The sequence below is a fragment of the Trachypithecus francoisi genome, unplaced genomic scaffold (genome assembly GCF_009764315.1).
Source record: "Trachypithecus francoisi isolate TF-2019V2 unplaced genomic scaffold, Tfra_2.0 Lachesis_group8, whole genome shotgun sequence".
In the NCBI taxonomy this organism is placed as follows: Eukaryota; Metazoa; Chordata; class Mammalia; order Primates; family Cercopithecidae; genus Trachypithecus; species Trachypithecus francoisi.
In genome coordinates this window covers 67,922,380-67,934,773 of record NW_022681473.1, presented here as the reverse complement: position 1 = coordinate 67,934,773, position 12,394 = coordinate 67,922,380, and the positions used below count along the sequence as shown (strand labels likewise).

At 50.2% G+C, this 12,394-nt stretch overlaps 1 protein-coding gene across 2 annotated transcripts; it reads right to left on the bottom strand.

Moving 5' to 3' along the window:
* Positions 1-2,663: 2,663 nt before the first annotated feature.
* Positions 2,664-10,775, bottom strand: B3GNT6 (UDP-GlcNAc:betaGal beta-1,3-N-acetylglucosaminyltransferase 6). Of its 2 annotated transcripts, none has more exons than XM_033207794.1 (2): positions 10,628-10,775; positions 2,664-5,083 (listed from the first exon to the last, which is right to left on the bottom strand). In XM_033207794.1, exon 2 carries the CDS (start codon positions 5,081-5,083, stop codon positions 3,929-3,931), a length of 1,155 nt encoding a protein of 384 aa, XP_033063685.1. In that variant the 5' UTR covers positions 10,628-10,775; the 3' UTR covers positions 2,664-3,928. The 2 variants fall into 2 exon arrangements, with proteins under 2 accessions (XP_033063685.1, XP_033063684.1); XM_033207793.1 differs by lacking the exon at positions 10,628-10,775 and adding an exon at positions 10,326-10,420.
* Between the last annotated feature and the right edge of the window lie 1,619 nt (positions 10,776-12,394).

Below are 12,394 nucleotides of genomic sequence, written 5' to 3'. Positions count from 1 at the left end.
AAAAGGTTGGGGACTACTGTCCTAACAGACACAGTCCACACCACTGGGACAGATGGCACTCATCCACTCATCCATTCACCCCTAAAGCATTTAGGAGTATTCGTTATGGCCTGCTCAGAAAATAGACCAGCAAGGGACAAGTGACTGTGGCTACTGAAGGCCCACGGCAAGGGCTGCAGAAAGGTCATGGAGTGCCACCTCCTCCTGTTTCCTTCAACCTCTCAGAGCTGCCAGTAAGCCTGCAGAATGACAGTGCCCTCCTATGTGGTTTACAGAGGATTTACATGGCCCTGGCATGGAATATCGCCGTGGAAAGTGTATTAGTCCATTTTCACACTCCTATAAAGAATACTACCTGAGACTGGGTAATTATAAAGGAAAGAGGTTTACTTGATTCACAGTTCTTCAGGTTTAACAGGAAGCATGGCCAGGAGGCCTCAGGAAACAAGCATGGCAGAAGGCGAAGGGAAAGCAGGCACTTTCACAGGCAGGAGGAGGGAGTGTGTGCGAGAACAAGGAAGTGCCACGCTTTAAAACCATCACCTCTCGTGAGAACTCACTATCACGACAAGAACGTGGGGGAAACCGGCCCCATGATCCAGTCACCTCCCGCCTGTCCAATCCTACGTGTCCGTCCCCTGACATGTGGGAATTACAATTCAAGATGAGACCTGGGTGGGGAAACAGAGCCAAATCACATCAGAAAGAGCGGCTCAGAGAGGTGAGACGACATGCTCAAGTTCCCGGAGTGCGAGTGATTGGACTTGCCACGGGTTCCCTCTGCGTAAATCTGTGACAGCACTGATGTAAATCAGACATGGCCTCTCCCTCTGGGAGTAGCCAGTCTACTTGGCGAGAAACAAGGGATGAAACAGGACACAGCAGGTGACTTAAGTGCTATGGTCGGAATGGAATGTTTATGTTTCCCTGGAATTCTTTTTTTTTTTTTTTTTTTTTTTTTTTGAGACAGAGTCTTGCTCTGTCGCCCAGGCTGGAGTGCAGTGGCCAGATCTCAGCTCACTGCAAGCTCCGCCTCTCGGGTCCACGCCATTCTCCTGCCTCAGCCTCCTGAGTAGCTGGGACTACAGGCGCCCCGCCACCTTGCCCGGCTAGTTTTTTGTATTTTTTAGTAGAGACGGGGTTTCACCGTGTTAGCCAGGATGGTCTCGATCTCCTGACCTCGTGATCTGCCCGTCTCGGCCTCCCAAAGTGCTGGGATTACAGGCTTGAGCCACCACGCCCGGCTGTTTCCCTGGAATTCTTACGTTGAAATCCTAGCCCTGAAGGTGATGAGGTGAATCTGGGCCGCTGTAAAAGAGGCTGTGGGAGCTCGCTTGCCCCTTCCATCATGCAGGGACACAGCAAGAAGGCAGTGAGGAACGGGCCCTCGCCAGACACCAAACCTGCCGGGACCTTGACCTTAGACTTCCCAGCCTCCAGAACTTCCAGAGATGTTGCTTGTAAGACACTCAGTTTATGGTATTTTTGTTATAGCAGCCTGAACAGACTAAAATACTAGCAGGGCAAGACTGCTGTAGCAGAGTAGACAAACCCCAGAGGCTCAAAAATCATAAAAGTTTTTGTCTATATTGTCATGTCCATAATTTTTTTTTAAAGCATAAAAGTTTATTTTGTCTTCCTCAGTAGTCTCAGCTGAGTATTCCAGATTAGTCCCCAGGCTGCTCTCAGGAACTGAGGAATCCTCTTGCTTCTCTGCCTTCCTCTAGGCCAGTGGTTCTCTGCTAGGGTGAATTTGCCCACCAGGGTACGTTTGGCAACATCTGGAGATAACTTTGGGTGTCATAACTCGGGTTGTGACACTGGTATCTAGTGAGTGGAGGACACGGATGCTGCTGAATGTTTCACAATGCACAGGACTGCCCCCCACAACAAAGAACTGTCCTGCCCCAAATGTCAGTAGTTGAGAAACTTCCACTTGGGCCTGGAGCGTTGTCCTCACTTGCAAAGTCAGAGCTGGGTCCCAGGCCCAGCCATGTTCCAGCAAATGGGAAGGAGGAAGAGCACATAGTCAGACCCAGGTGCCACAGTGATCCTCCTCATCCATTCCCGCCCATCCATGAGGGCCCAGTCACAGGGCCACATCTAACTGCAGGGGATAGGGTGCTGGGAAATGAAGTCTAGGTGAGTGCCCAGCAGGAAGGGGGCAGCCGACTCAGGTGGGCAGCTTGCAGCTTCCCCTACGGGCATCCTAACTGGTGCAAGAGACATCAGGATGGTGGTGATTGGAGGACATTTCGGTAACCAGGTCAGAGTTTGTGCAAAATGCAGAGGCAGGAGAGAGCTGGACAAAGCGCAGGCACTGCCAGCTGGATGGAGGCCAACAGTGGGAGGGAGGGGACAGTGAGTAGCACCTGGGTGGCAGGAGCCTGAAATGCAGGACTGAGGAGTCTGGTCTTTGTCTTGAAGGCAGGGAAGGACCTTTGGCCAGTCTCCTTTCTGCCCAGGCTCTTTCCTCCCAAGGTGAGGCTCTTGTGTCCATCTTACATAGTTGGGACGTTGCTGACACACTTCTGCCTGCCCTTAGGCCATTTCCTTGATTTTCTATGTTGCCAAGATGACTGGCAGCTGCTGGAGGTCAGGACCACAGCCAGGTTCTCAGAGTCCCAGGCACCAAGTTCCCACTCACCCCTGCAAACTCTCTCTTTTTTTGAGATGGAGTCTTGCTCTGTCGCCCAGGCTAGAGTGCAGTGGCACGATCTTGGCTCGCTGCAACCTCTGCCTCCCAGGTTCAAGCAATTCTCCTGGCTCAGCCTCCCAAATAGCTGAGATTACAGGCATGAGCCACTATGGCCAGCTAATTTTTGTATTCTTAGTAGAGACGGGGTTTCACCATATTGGCCAGGCTGCTCTCACACTCTTGACCTCGTGATCTGCCCGCCTCGGCCTCCCAAAGTGCTAGGATTACAGGTGTGAGCCTTCTCACCTGGCCCCACACTCTTAACCACTGTTCATCTCAGTCTTAGATCCCCCACCTCCCCAACACAATTCTACACACCTGCCTCCACAGATTCCCCAACAATGGTCTCCATGTTCCCATCAGTGTTTCTCCACTTCGGACTCCCCTGAACTCCCTGCTGGGTTGTCCAAGGCCCACTGACCCTGAGTTCCAAACCCTGGCAAGGAGCCTGTTTCTGACCCGTGGGGGTGAGTATTGGTGGTCAGTACCCAACCAGGCCATTAGCTTTGGGTGGGGTGAGTGTGGAGGGGACCACAATGGTGTGCTGTCTGGGAATGCCATGGCCCTGGATTAGTCACTGTCTGACCAGGCCTCTGGTTTCCACTTTGCACGGTGAGGATTTCTACCTCACGGTTGTACTGGGGCAGTGGTGGGAGGAAGGCCCCCACATGCGCCTCAGTTGCATGTTGGCTGACTTCTGGCGGGAGGGGGAAGCGGGATCCTCCTGACCACTGTCAGCCCAGCTCCACTCACTTGTAGGGGAAACAGTGGAAATGGCAACTGACATTTGTATGCACAAGGCAGAGGACGCTGATCCTGGCTCCCACGCTCCCAGGTCTCCCTTGCTTCACTGCTCACGAGGACCCAAGTGTGGGAGCGAGGTGCCTGGGAAGGCTTGCAGAGAGGGCAGTGGAGTTGGATTTGCGAGGATGAACAGACAGTCTAGCCGAGCAGTCCTCAGGCCTAACCGCACATTCGCATCACCGGAGTAACTTTAAAAATCCTTAACATGTCTGGGGCCACCCCAGACTAATCAAATAGAAACTTCGGGAGATGGAGCCAGGATGTGGACATTTCCCACACCCCCGACCCCAGCTGATTTCAGTGCGCAGCTGGGGTTCAGGTGCACAGAGTTGGGCAGGACGTATGGTACTCAGGGCGGGAAAGCTGCCTTCTCAGCATGGACACCGTCACGGGTGGAGTCCCGGGGCTGAAGCCATCCACCCGGCCTCAGGAGACCCGGTGTCTCCGGTCACAGCTGAGCGTGGGGCTGTGCAGCGCCTTCCACATGAGCAGCATCTCATATGGCGCGAAGCGGTGCACCAGCAGCAGCTCGCGGTACATGCAGGGGTCGAAGGAGGACTGCTGCGCGCCAGGCAGCTGCACGCCGAAGGGCCGGATGCCCTCGTGGCCGCTGGGCGCCAGGCCGGCGCGCTCCAGACACATGCCCATGTAGGCGTCGTCGATAGGGAAGAGCGGGGTGTGGAGGGCGGCCGCGCGCAGGGCCCGGACCGTGAGGCTGGACAGGAGGAAGCCGCCGCCGCTGCAGTATACCGGGTAAGCGGACCCGGGGAAGAGCTGCGGGGGCACGAAGTACTTGCTCCGGCTGTCGCGGATGGGCACGGAGCCGTCCATGAGCTGGCCGGTGAACAGGTGGCGGCCCGGTGGCTGCGCCTGCAGGAAGCGGACTACGTTGGCGGTGTGCACGAACACGTCGTCGTCGCCACTGAGCAGGAAGCGCGCGTGCGGACAGCGCGCAGCCAGCCAGTCGAGCAGGTGCAGGTGCTTGAGCGTGAGGTTGAGGAAGGTGTCCGCGAAGGACCACTGCAGCACGTCGCCGTGCTCGCGCGCCTCCAGCGCCACCAGCTCCGCCAGCCGCTCGGCGCGCGCCTCGTCCTCGGGACCGGGGGTGCCCAGTAGGAAGAGGCGGCGCACTGGCCACTCGCCGTAGCTGCGCTCCTGCCCCCAAGTGCGCCGGATGAGCTCGCGTCGCTCGTAGTGCGCAGGCGCCGACTTCACGGCCAGGAGCAGAAAGACACCGCGGCGGCTGGCGCACTTGGCCGGTGCGTCCCAAAGCAGCGGGAAGTGGCGGCAGTGGCGGTACCGTAGGAAGTCCTGGATGCGCGCGGGCAGCTGCTCGAAGTTGGCCGTGGCGTTCGCCGAGGTGTTGGCCACGCACGGGGGCCCGGGGGTGAGCGCCGAGGGAGCGTCGGTGGGACCATCTGGCGTCTCCTCCTGCTGGGACCTCTCCTCCAGCAGGGACCTCTCCTCCTGCGGGGACCTTGGAGCCTGGAGGAACCACTGCTGCAGTGCCAAGAAACTCACGCCCACCAGGAGGCAGGCCAGAGTCTTGGGAGTCAGGGACCTGCGGCAGGGAAAAGCCATCTGTGGGGGAAACGGAGTCAGAGGTGAGCCGGAAGTCGTCTTTGACACCGGCGGGACGCCACGCGTGCCCCGTCACTTCTCTCCCAGAACCCAGCTCTAGCCCCTTCTCAACTCTGCTGTTAAGTGGTAAAAAGGAACCAAAATCCAAGATTACGCTGATGGTCTCTGGTCTCCCACACTCCGGACTGTTCCTCTGACCTTCAGATCTATGTCTCTCTTTGCCTCCTGACAACACCGCCCCACAACCCGTCACGTAGGCCCAGTGGACTCATCGTCTGAGTCTCCATTCTTCCCCTGAACCCATACCCTGCTGTTCCCACCTCCGTTCACCAGGCTACTCCAGCCAGAAGCCCCAGCCTTCTGCTTTGTCCTTCTCAGCTGCTACCTGCTCTCTGCATCTTGTTGATTCTGCACCCTACCTCCCTCTCACTTATTGCCTCTTCTCCACCTCTGTCCAGCCCGAATCCTCTCTAATCTCTTCCCTTCGTTGCCACCCGAGTCAAGGAAGCATAAGGTGATAGCACTGGACTCAGACCCAGAGCCAAATTCTGCCTTCCCCACTTCCATCTGCACCGTCTGAATAGTCAATTCCGATGGCTGGGTCTGAGTGTTCTCATCTGTGACACAGGGTTAGTGAATTCCTACTGCAGGGCTGTTGTGAGCATGAAATGAGCATGAAGTGGCCAGTGACTGGGTGACACAGGTGATATGACCTCATGGGTGAGATGACCTCCATGGCATCCTCTAGCTCTTCCTCCTCATTCTACCTGCTGGTATTATTTGCTGTTCCCAAACATTCACTCTCAGGCCCTCTCCTGTATGTAGCGTGCCTAGGTGCACCTCAGGTCTGGCCTTCATGAAGACCCCCAGGATGAATCCCAGGTCAGAACAATCTTTCTCGTATTTAACTGTGCCCTGCTAAAAATTCAATCACATCAGGTTCTGCATCTCAGACCACTGGCTATTTATTTATTTATTTGAGACAGGGTCTTGCTGTGTCACTCAGGCTGGAGTGCAGTGACACCATCATGACTCACTGCAACCTTGACCACCTAGGCTTAAGCAGTCCTCCCACTTCAGCTTTTGGAGTAGCTGAGGCGCTCTACAGGAGCGCGCCACTACACCTGGGTAATGTGTGTGTGTGTGTGTGGAGACAGGTTCCCACTATATTGCCCCGTCTGGTCTTGAACTCCTGGGTTCAAGTGATCCTCCCACCTCAGCCCCCCAAAGTGCTGGGATTACAGGCATGAGCCACTGTGCCCTGCTCCCACTCCCTCCTTAAAACAGACTCCACACTCTCCTGCCTTTCCTCCTTTCTTTTTGACCATGTTTCTCAGTTCCCTTTGCTCAGTTCCCCCTCTCTAATAACAACCTCCTCCCCCTCCTCCCCCTCCTTGCCCTCCTCCCCCTCCTCCTCCTCCACCTCCACTTCTTCTTCTTCCTATTTCTTCCTTTCTTCTTCTTTTTTTTTTTTTTTTGAGTCAGGGTCTCACTGGGTAATCCAGGCTGGAATGCAGTGGTGTGATCGTGGCTCACTGCAGCCTGCACTTCCCAGGCTCAGGTGATCCTCCCACCTCAGCCTCCCAAATTGCTGGGAGCACAGGCATGTGCCACAGTGCTTGGCTAATTTTTTTCTATTTGTTGTAGAAACAGAGTCTTGCCCTGTTGTCCAGGCTGCTCTCAAACTCTTGGACTCGAGTGATCCTCCTGCCTTGGCTTCCCAAAGCGCTGGGATTACAGGTGTGAGCCACCGCACCTGACCTCTCTAATAATAACCTTTAATAGTGGAACGCCTCTAGGGCTCTGTCTTAGACACTCATTTCACCTTTGTCCAAGATGATCTCCTTCACTGTTAGGACCTCCGAGCTTCAGAGCCACACATCCATCCAGCGCCCTGACTTAACAGCTCCATATGGCTGTCCACAGCCACCTTGGATGCGACTTGAACTCTCATCTTCCTCCCCCGAGTTGTCCCGGAGTGCTGCCATCCACTGGGTTGTTCAAGCCAAAAACCTTGCTTGACTCCCTCCTTCCCCTCATTTCCCCACCCAAGCCCTGACGATTCTCTCTTCTGCAATTTTCATCAACATGCTTCCATTCTCTCTATCAACAGGCTGATCCAAACTAACATCCCCACCTCACATGAAGTAGCGTCCTGCCTGGCGTATCTACACGCTGTCTTGTTCTCGGCCGACCTCTCCCCTCACTTTGAATTATGTAGATTTATGTGCCACTCCTCATGCTCTTTTCCTTAGCTTCCCTGTGATCCACCTGGCCTTTCCCTCAGCCCAGTGAGAGCCTCAGACTGCCAGACCTCTTCCTACCTCGGAGCTTTTCCTTGTGCTGTTCCCCTTCATAGATTGACTTCTCCCTCCCTCCCTCTGTCTGCTTAAGAACTCAGCCTCTGGGTCCGCTTGACAAGGCATATTCTTGGGGAAGCTTGAATGAAGCTCAGAGGAGACCAGGTACCCTGTTAGATGTTCTCAGCATATGATTTGTTTAAAGGTTATCTTCCTTCCTAGGCTGTAAGCATTTTAAGGGTAGGGATCGCAGCGGTGTTCACTGTTATATCACCAGCGCCCTGCATAGAGTAGGAGGTTAGGACAGCTGAGTAGTAGGAAATGCTGGCTGCCTGGATTCAAATTCCACTGCCACTGCTTTGTAGTGTCATGATTTTGAGCACGTTGGGACTTAAGCTCTCAAATACCTGCCTCTGAAGAGTTACTGTGAAGACCAAATGATAATATGTATAAAGAATTTACTATGGTCCTTGGCACATAAATATTAAATATTATAAATATTATTTGTTAGGATTATCAAGGTACTGATAAATATTTGCTCAAAGACTGCTTTTCCAAGAGTATGTGCTCAATAAATACTTCCAGGTAGTTTGCACATAGGTGTTATCGGATTGAACCCTACTGCTTGTGTATTACAGTCTGTACACAATGTCAAGCCCAGAGTGGGCACAAAGCAGGCATTCAGTGAAACAATGGAGCAGTTAACTACAAATGCAAGTGTGAGAACCTTGCAAAGGTGTGGATGTAATCACCGAGTGCTGATTAGAAATACCAGAGTATTATATAGTATATCGCTCTTTATTTCTTCCTGCTTCTGTGTTAGAGGTACTGTAAGAAGAGGGTCTGTAAGATAAGCTATGTCTCTTTTACCTTCAACTATCTACTCACTGCATAGTCCTGTGCCTGGCACAGGAAAAATACAGTATTTTTTTTTTCAATGAATGAAAGAATAAAAAAATGAATGAAAACAGAATTTGGAGTCTGAATAACTGGCTTTGAGCCCCAGTTTCTTTCCTGAGTTAATCTCCTAGGTTTCAGTGTCCTCATTTGAAAAACTGAGAAAGTTAACACTCATTTTTCAATGAAATAAGGAAAGAATTCTGTTTATGTTAAAGTGCTACACAAATGCTAGTTAAAAAAAGTAAGCATCCCCCATCATTTCTGGAAAGAAAAATAATCTCCTTCTTAATGTAACAATAAATCTTGTTTCAAAGAAATTTGCATTTACTCTGATAAAACGGATAGAAGATCTTGGATCACAGCCAACTTCTGATGTAAAGGAAAAGGTGTTGGGCCAGGCGCTGTTCCTGAGGGCGGTGCTGGCTTGCTCAGCTCTGTTCTTGGATGCCACACTGTGCAGCCCAAGGGCTTTGACTTGCTGTGAAGTGTTGGACATTTCTCTTTATGATTCTTTTTGCTGGATCCCTTCGTTTCTCAAAGCAACCTTCAGGCATGCTGGGAGCCCATGCACCTTAAACTTTCCCAGCCTCTGATGGCCCGGATCCCTTGTCTCTCAGGACTCAGCTCAAATACCACCTCTGGCCAGGCGCGGTGGCTCAGGCCTGTAATCCCAGCACTTTGGGAGGCCGAGGCGGGCGGATCACGAGGTCAGGAGATCGAGACCATCCTGGCTAACATGGTGAAACCCCGTCTCTACTAAAAAATACAAAAAACTAGCCGGGCGAGGTGGTGGGCGCCTGTAGTCCCAGCTACTCGGGAGGCTGAGGCAGGAGAATGGCGTGAACCCGGGAGGGGGAGCTTGCAGTGAGCTGAGATCCGGCCACTGCACTCCAGCCCGGGCCACAGAGCGAGACTCCGTCTCAAAAAAAAAAAAAAAAAAAAAATACCACCTCCTCCAGGTCACCTCATGGTAAGTCCAGGTCAACAGAACCGGTCTCCTTGTTGATGTCACAGCTGTCGAGTAGCAAATTTGGTAAAGAGGACAGATCTGCCACTTACTCCACCCCTTTGAACCTCAGGTTCCTTGTTGGTGAGACTTTGGACAACTCCTTTATCTCAGTGTCTCAGAATTATGAGTTAATTCATGTAAGCCATTCAGAGCCTGGCATGTAGTAAGCACTGGAATAACATTAGCAGTTGGCTAACACAGGAGACCATCTTTTTATGGATGAAGTCTAGCCTTCTCACACAGTGTGGTATAAAGTTCCTCTTTATAAACTTTATAAAGTTCCTCTGTGATCTTCTAATTGCAGGCAGTTCTCACTCTGTTTATTGCTCCACATATATTAACACATCCTGCCTTTGCAATACTATTCACTCTGCCTAGAATTCCCCCTTCTTTTTCTTTTTCTCGGCTCACTGCAACCTCAGGCTCCCGGGTTCAAGTGATTCTCCTGCCTCAGCCTCTCAAGTAGCTGGCATTACAGGTGTCCACCACCATGCCCAGCTAATTTTTATATTTTTAGTAGAGATGGGCTTTTACCATGTTGGCCAGACAGATCTTGAACTCCTGACCTAAGGTGATCCACTCGCCATGGCCTCCCAAAGTGCTGGGATTACAGGCGTGAGCCATCTCACCCAGCCAGGAATTGCTCCCCTTGTTTTCCCAGGAACTACTTTGGTCATTTCCTCCTCTGGTTTGATGCTGAGAGATCGATGGCTGGAACATCGACTCCTGGGCCACCCACCCACCCCCTACTATCCCAGGGCATTCCTGAAGGAATATTAGTATAACAGAATATAGTATAGCAAGAAAGGCAAAGAAACGTTTTATTAGCTATTAGGGCTTTGGCCCCAACCCTCAGCATGAAGCCCTGAGCCCTGGGGTCTGCACTGGACCTGTGCAATAGGGGCAATTCTGTCCTCATTCCTCTCCCCTTGGCCTCCCCCGTTTCTTGCTTGGCACTCTGATGAGAGGGGAATGCAAACAAGGAAAAATGCACCTCCTTCCCAATAGGAAGAAGCCCAGGCCCCCATCTTACCTGTAGTATTGGAGAGAGAAGAAATAGACAGGAGCCATCCCCAGCCTGAGACTTAGCCTTTAACCCCTTTATTTCACACACTGAGGTTCCACCCCAGGCCTGTGGCTTCGTTCAGTCCTCTTGAATCTGACCAATCCATGACATCACCCCTCCTCCTTAGGGGTAGGGTGAAGAGGGGGAGGGCAGCTACAGGCTTCCTTAGCCACCGGTGACTGCCTGCTTCCTCTTTAAGCTCAAATGTCCTTAGAGTGTGGGTCAAATGAATCTCTTTGGAGGAGGATGTTCTCAGTGCAGTATTGTACCTGTGCTCCTGGAGAAGGTGCATCTTGTCTGTAAAGTCAGTGTATGATGATGGACCTCACGTAGAGGCCCCCTGTGAGTTGTCCAGAAAAGTGTATAGTGTGCCTTCAGAGGCAGAGGCAAACTGCCTGAAGGGCTGTGGAAATAGGCACAGAACATAACAGGTTGGCCACATCTGTAAGAGTAAAGTATTTATTAGTTGTTGATTGAATAAAATCAGTTTAATTTTAATATTAGGTATGGGGCCCTAATGGATGGGACCACAATGTTAAGTTGTAGTGATCCATCACAGGCTACCATATATAAACATTTATATATGTAAAATAGAGATAAAATCTATATTATATTTTTATATATTACATTTTATATATTAAAACGTACATATATTTAAAAATATAAATATATTAAAATGTATATACATAAAATATATGTATTTCTAGATGTGAGCATAGGCAAAATTGGGCTGCTAAATGGAGAAGTAGTAGGGGATAATCACCCTTTTAAAAAATAAGGTTTTTTATAATGAGTTTTAATCCTTGAACGGCTTGCTTTAACTTATATTGGGCCATATTAACTATAAAATGGGGGCTCATGGGGTCCCATTTTATCAAGCCAATTTGCAAATGACAAAGAGGCACTTTAATTTTAATTTATTATAATTATTAATATTGAAACAGGGTCTTACTCTGTCTCCCAGGCTGGAGTGCAGGGGCACTATCACAGCTCACTGCAACCTCCGCCTCCTGGGCTCAGGTGATCCTCGCATCTTAGCCTCCTGAGTAGGCACACACCATCACACATGGTTAATTTTTGCATTTTTTGTTGAGACGGGGTTTTGCCATTTTGCCCAGGTTGATCTTGAACTCCTGGGCTCAAGAGATATTCCTGCCTTGGTCTCCCTAAGCGCTGGGATTACAGGCATGAGCCACCATGCCCAATCTAATTTATTATTTATTTTGTCAAAGCAAATATGTCTAATGGAAGACATTTTATAGCAGTGGGTATGTGAGCATGGGAAATTTAGGCAAGGCTACACTTAAATTGAGGCATACTCATTTAAAAATTTTTATATGTCGTTACCTTCTCAAGATTATAGGGTCAGAGTGTTTAAATTAGTGGGATCCCCAGGTATAACTTGAGTCCCAGTATTAAGTTCATGAATTTTTGACAATTAGGGCATTTTCACAAATGTTAAGTTAGAAACTATGTTGTAGAGGCACAAAAACCAATAAGTGCTGTTTTTAATCTTTTTGTTATATAAATTTTTAGTATATAAATTAGGAATCTTGAATTTCCAATTAAATCAAGTTATGGAAAATATAGCATATACACAACTTGCCATATATATATGTGTATATATTTATTTATTTGAGACAGAGTCTTGCTTTGTCACCCAGGCTGGAGTGCAGTGGCTTGATCTCAGCTCACTGCAACTTCCGCCTCCTGGGTTCAAGCCATTCTCCTGCCTCAGCCTCCTAAGTAGCTGGAATTACAGGTGTGCACCACCACGCCCAGCTAATTTTTTTGTATTTTTAGCAGAGATGGGGTTTCATCATGTTGGCCAGGCCAGTCTGAAACTCGTAACCTCAGGTGATCCACCCACCTCAGCCTCCCAAAGTGTTGGCATTACAGGCGTGAGCCACCACACCCAGCCTATTTGTTATATTTATGTTAAAATATGTATATAATTTATTTATATACATTATATATAGTATAAATTATGTACATTTATTCGTATATGTAATTTATATAATTTATACAATTTATAC

Excerpts from the sequence above, each read along its gene's own strand:
- B3GNT6 (XM_033207794.1), bottom strand. The coding sequence starts at position 5,083 with ATGGCTTTTCCCTGCCGCAGGTCCCTGACTCCCAAGACTCTGGCCTGC.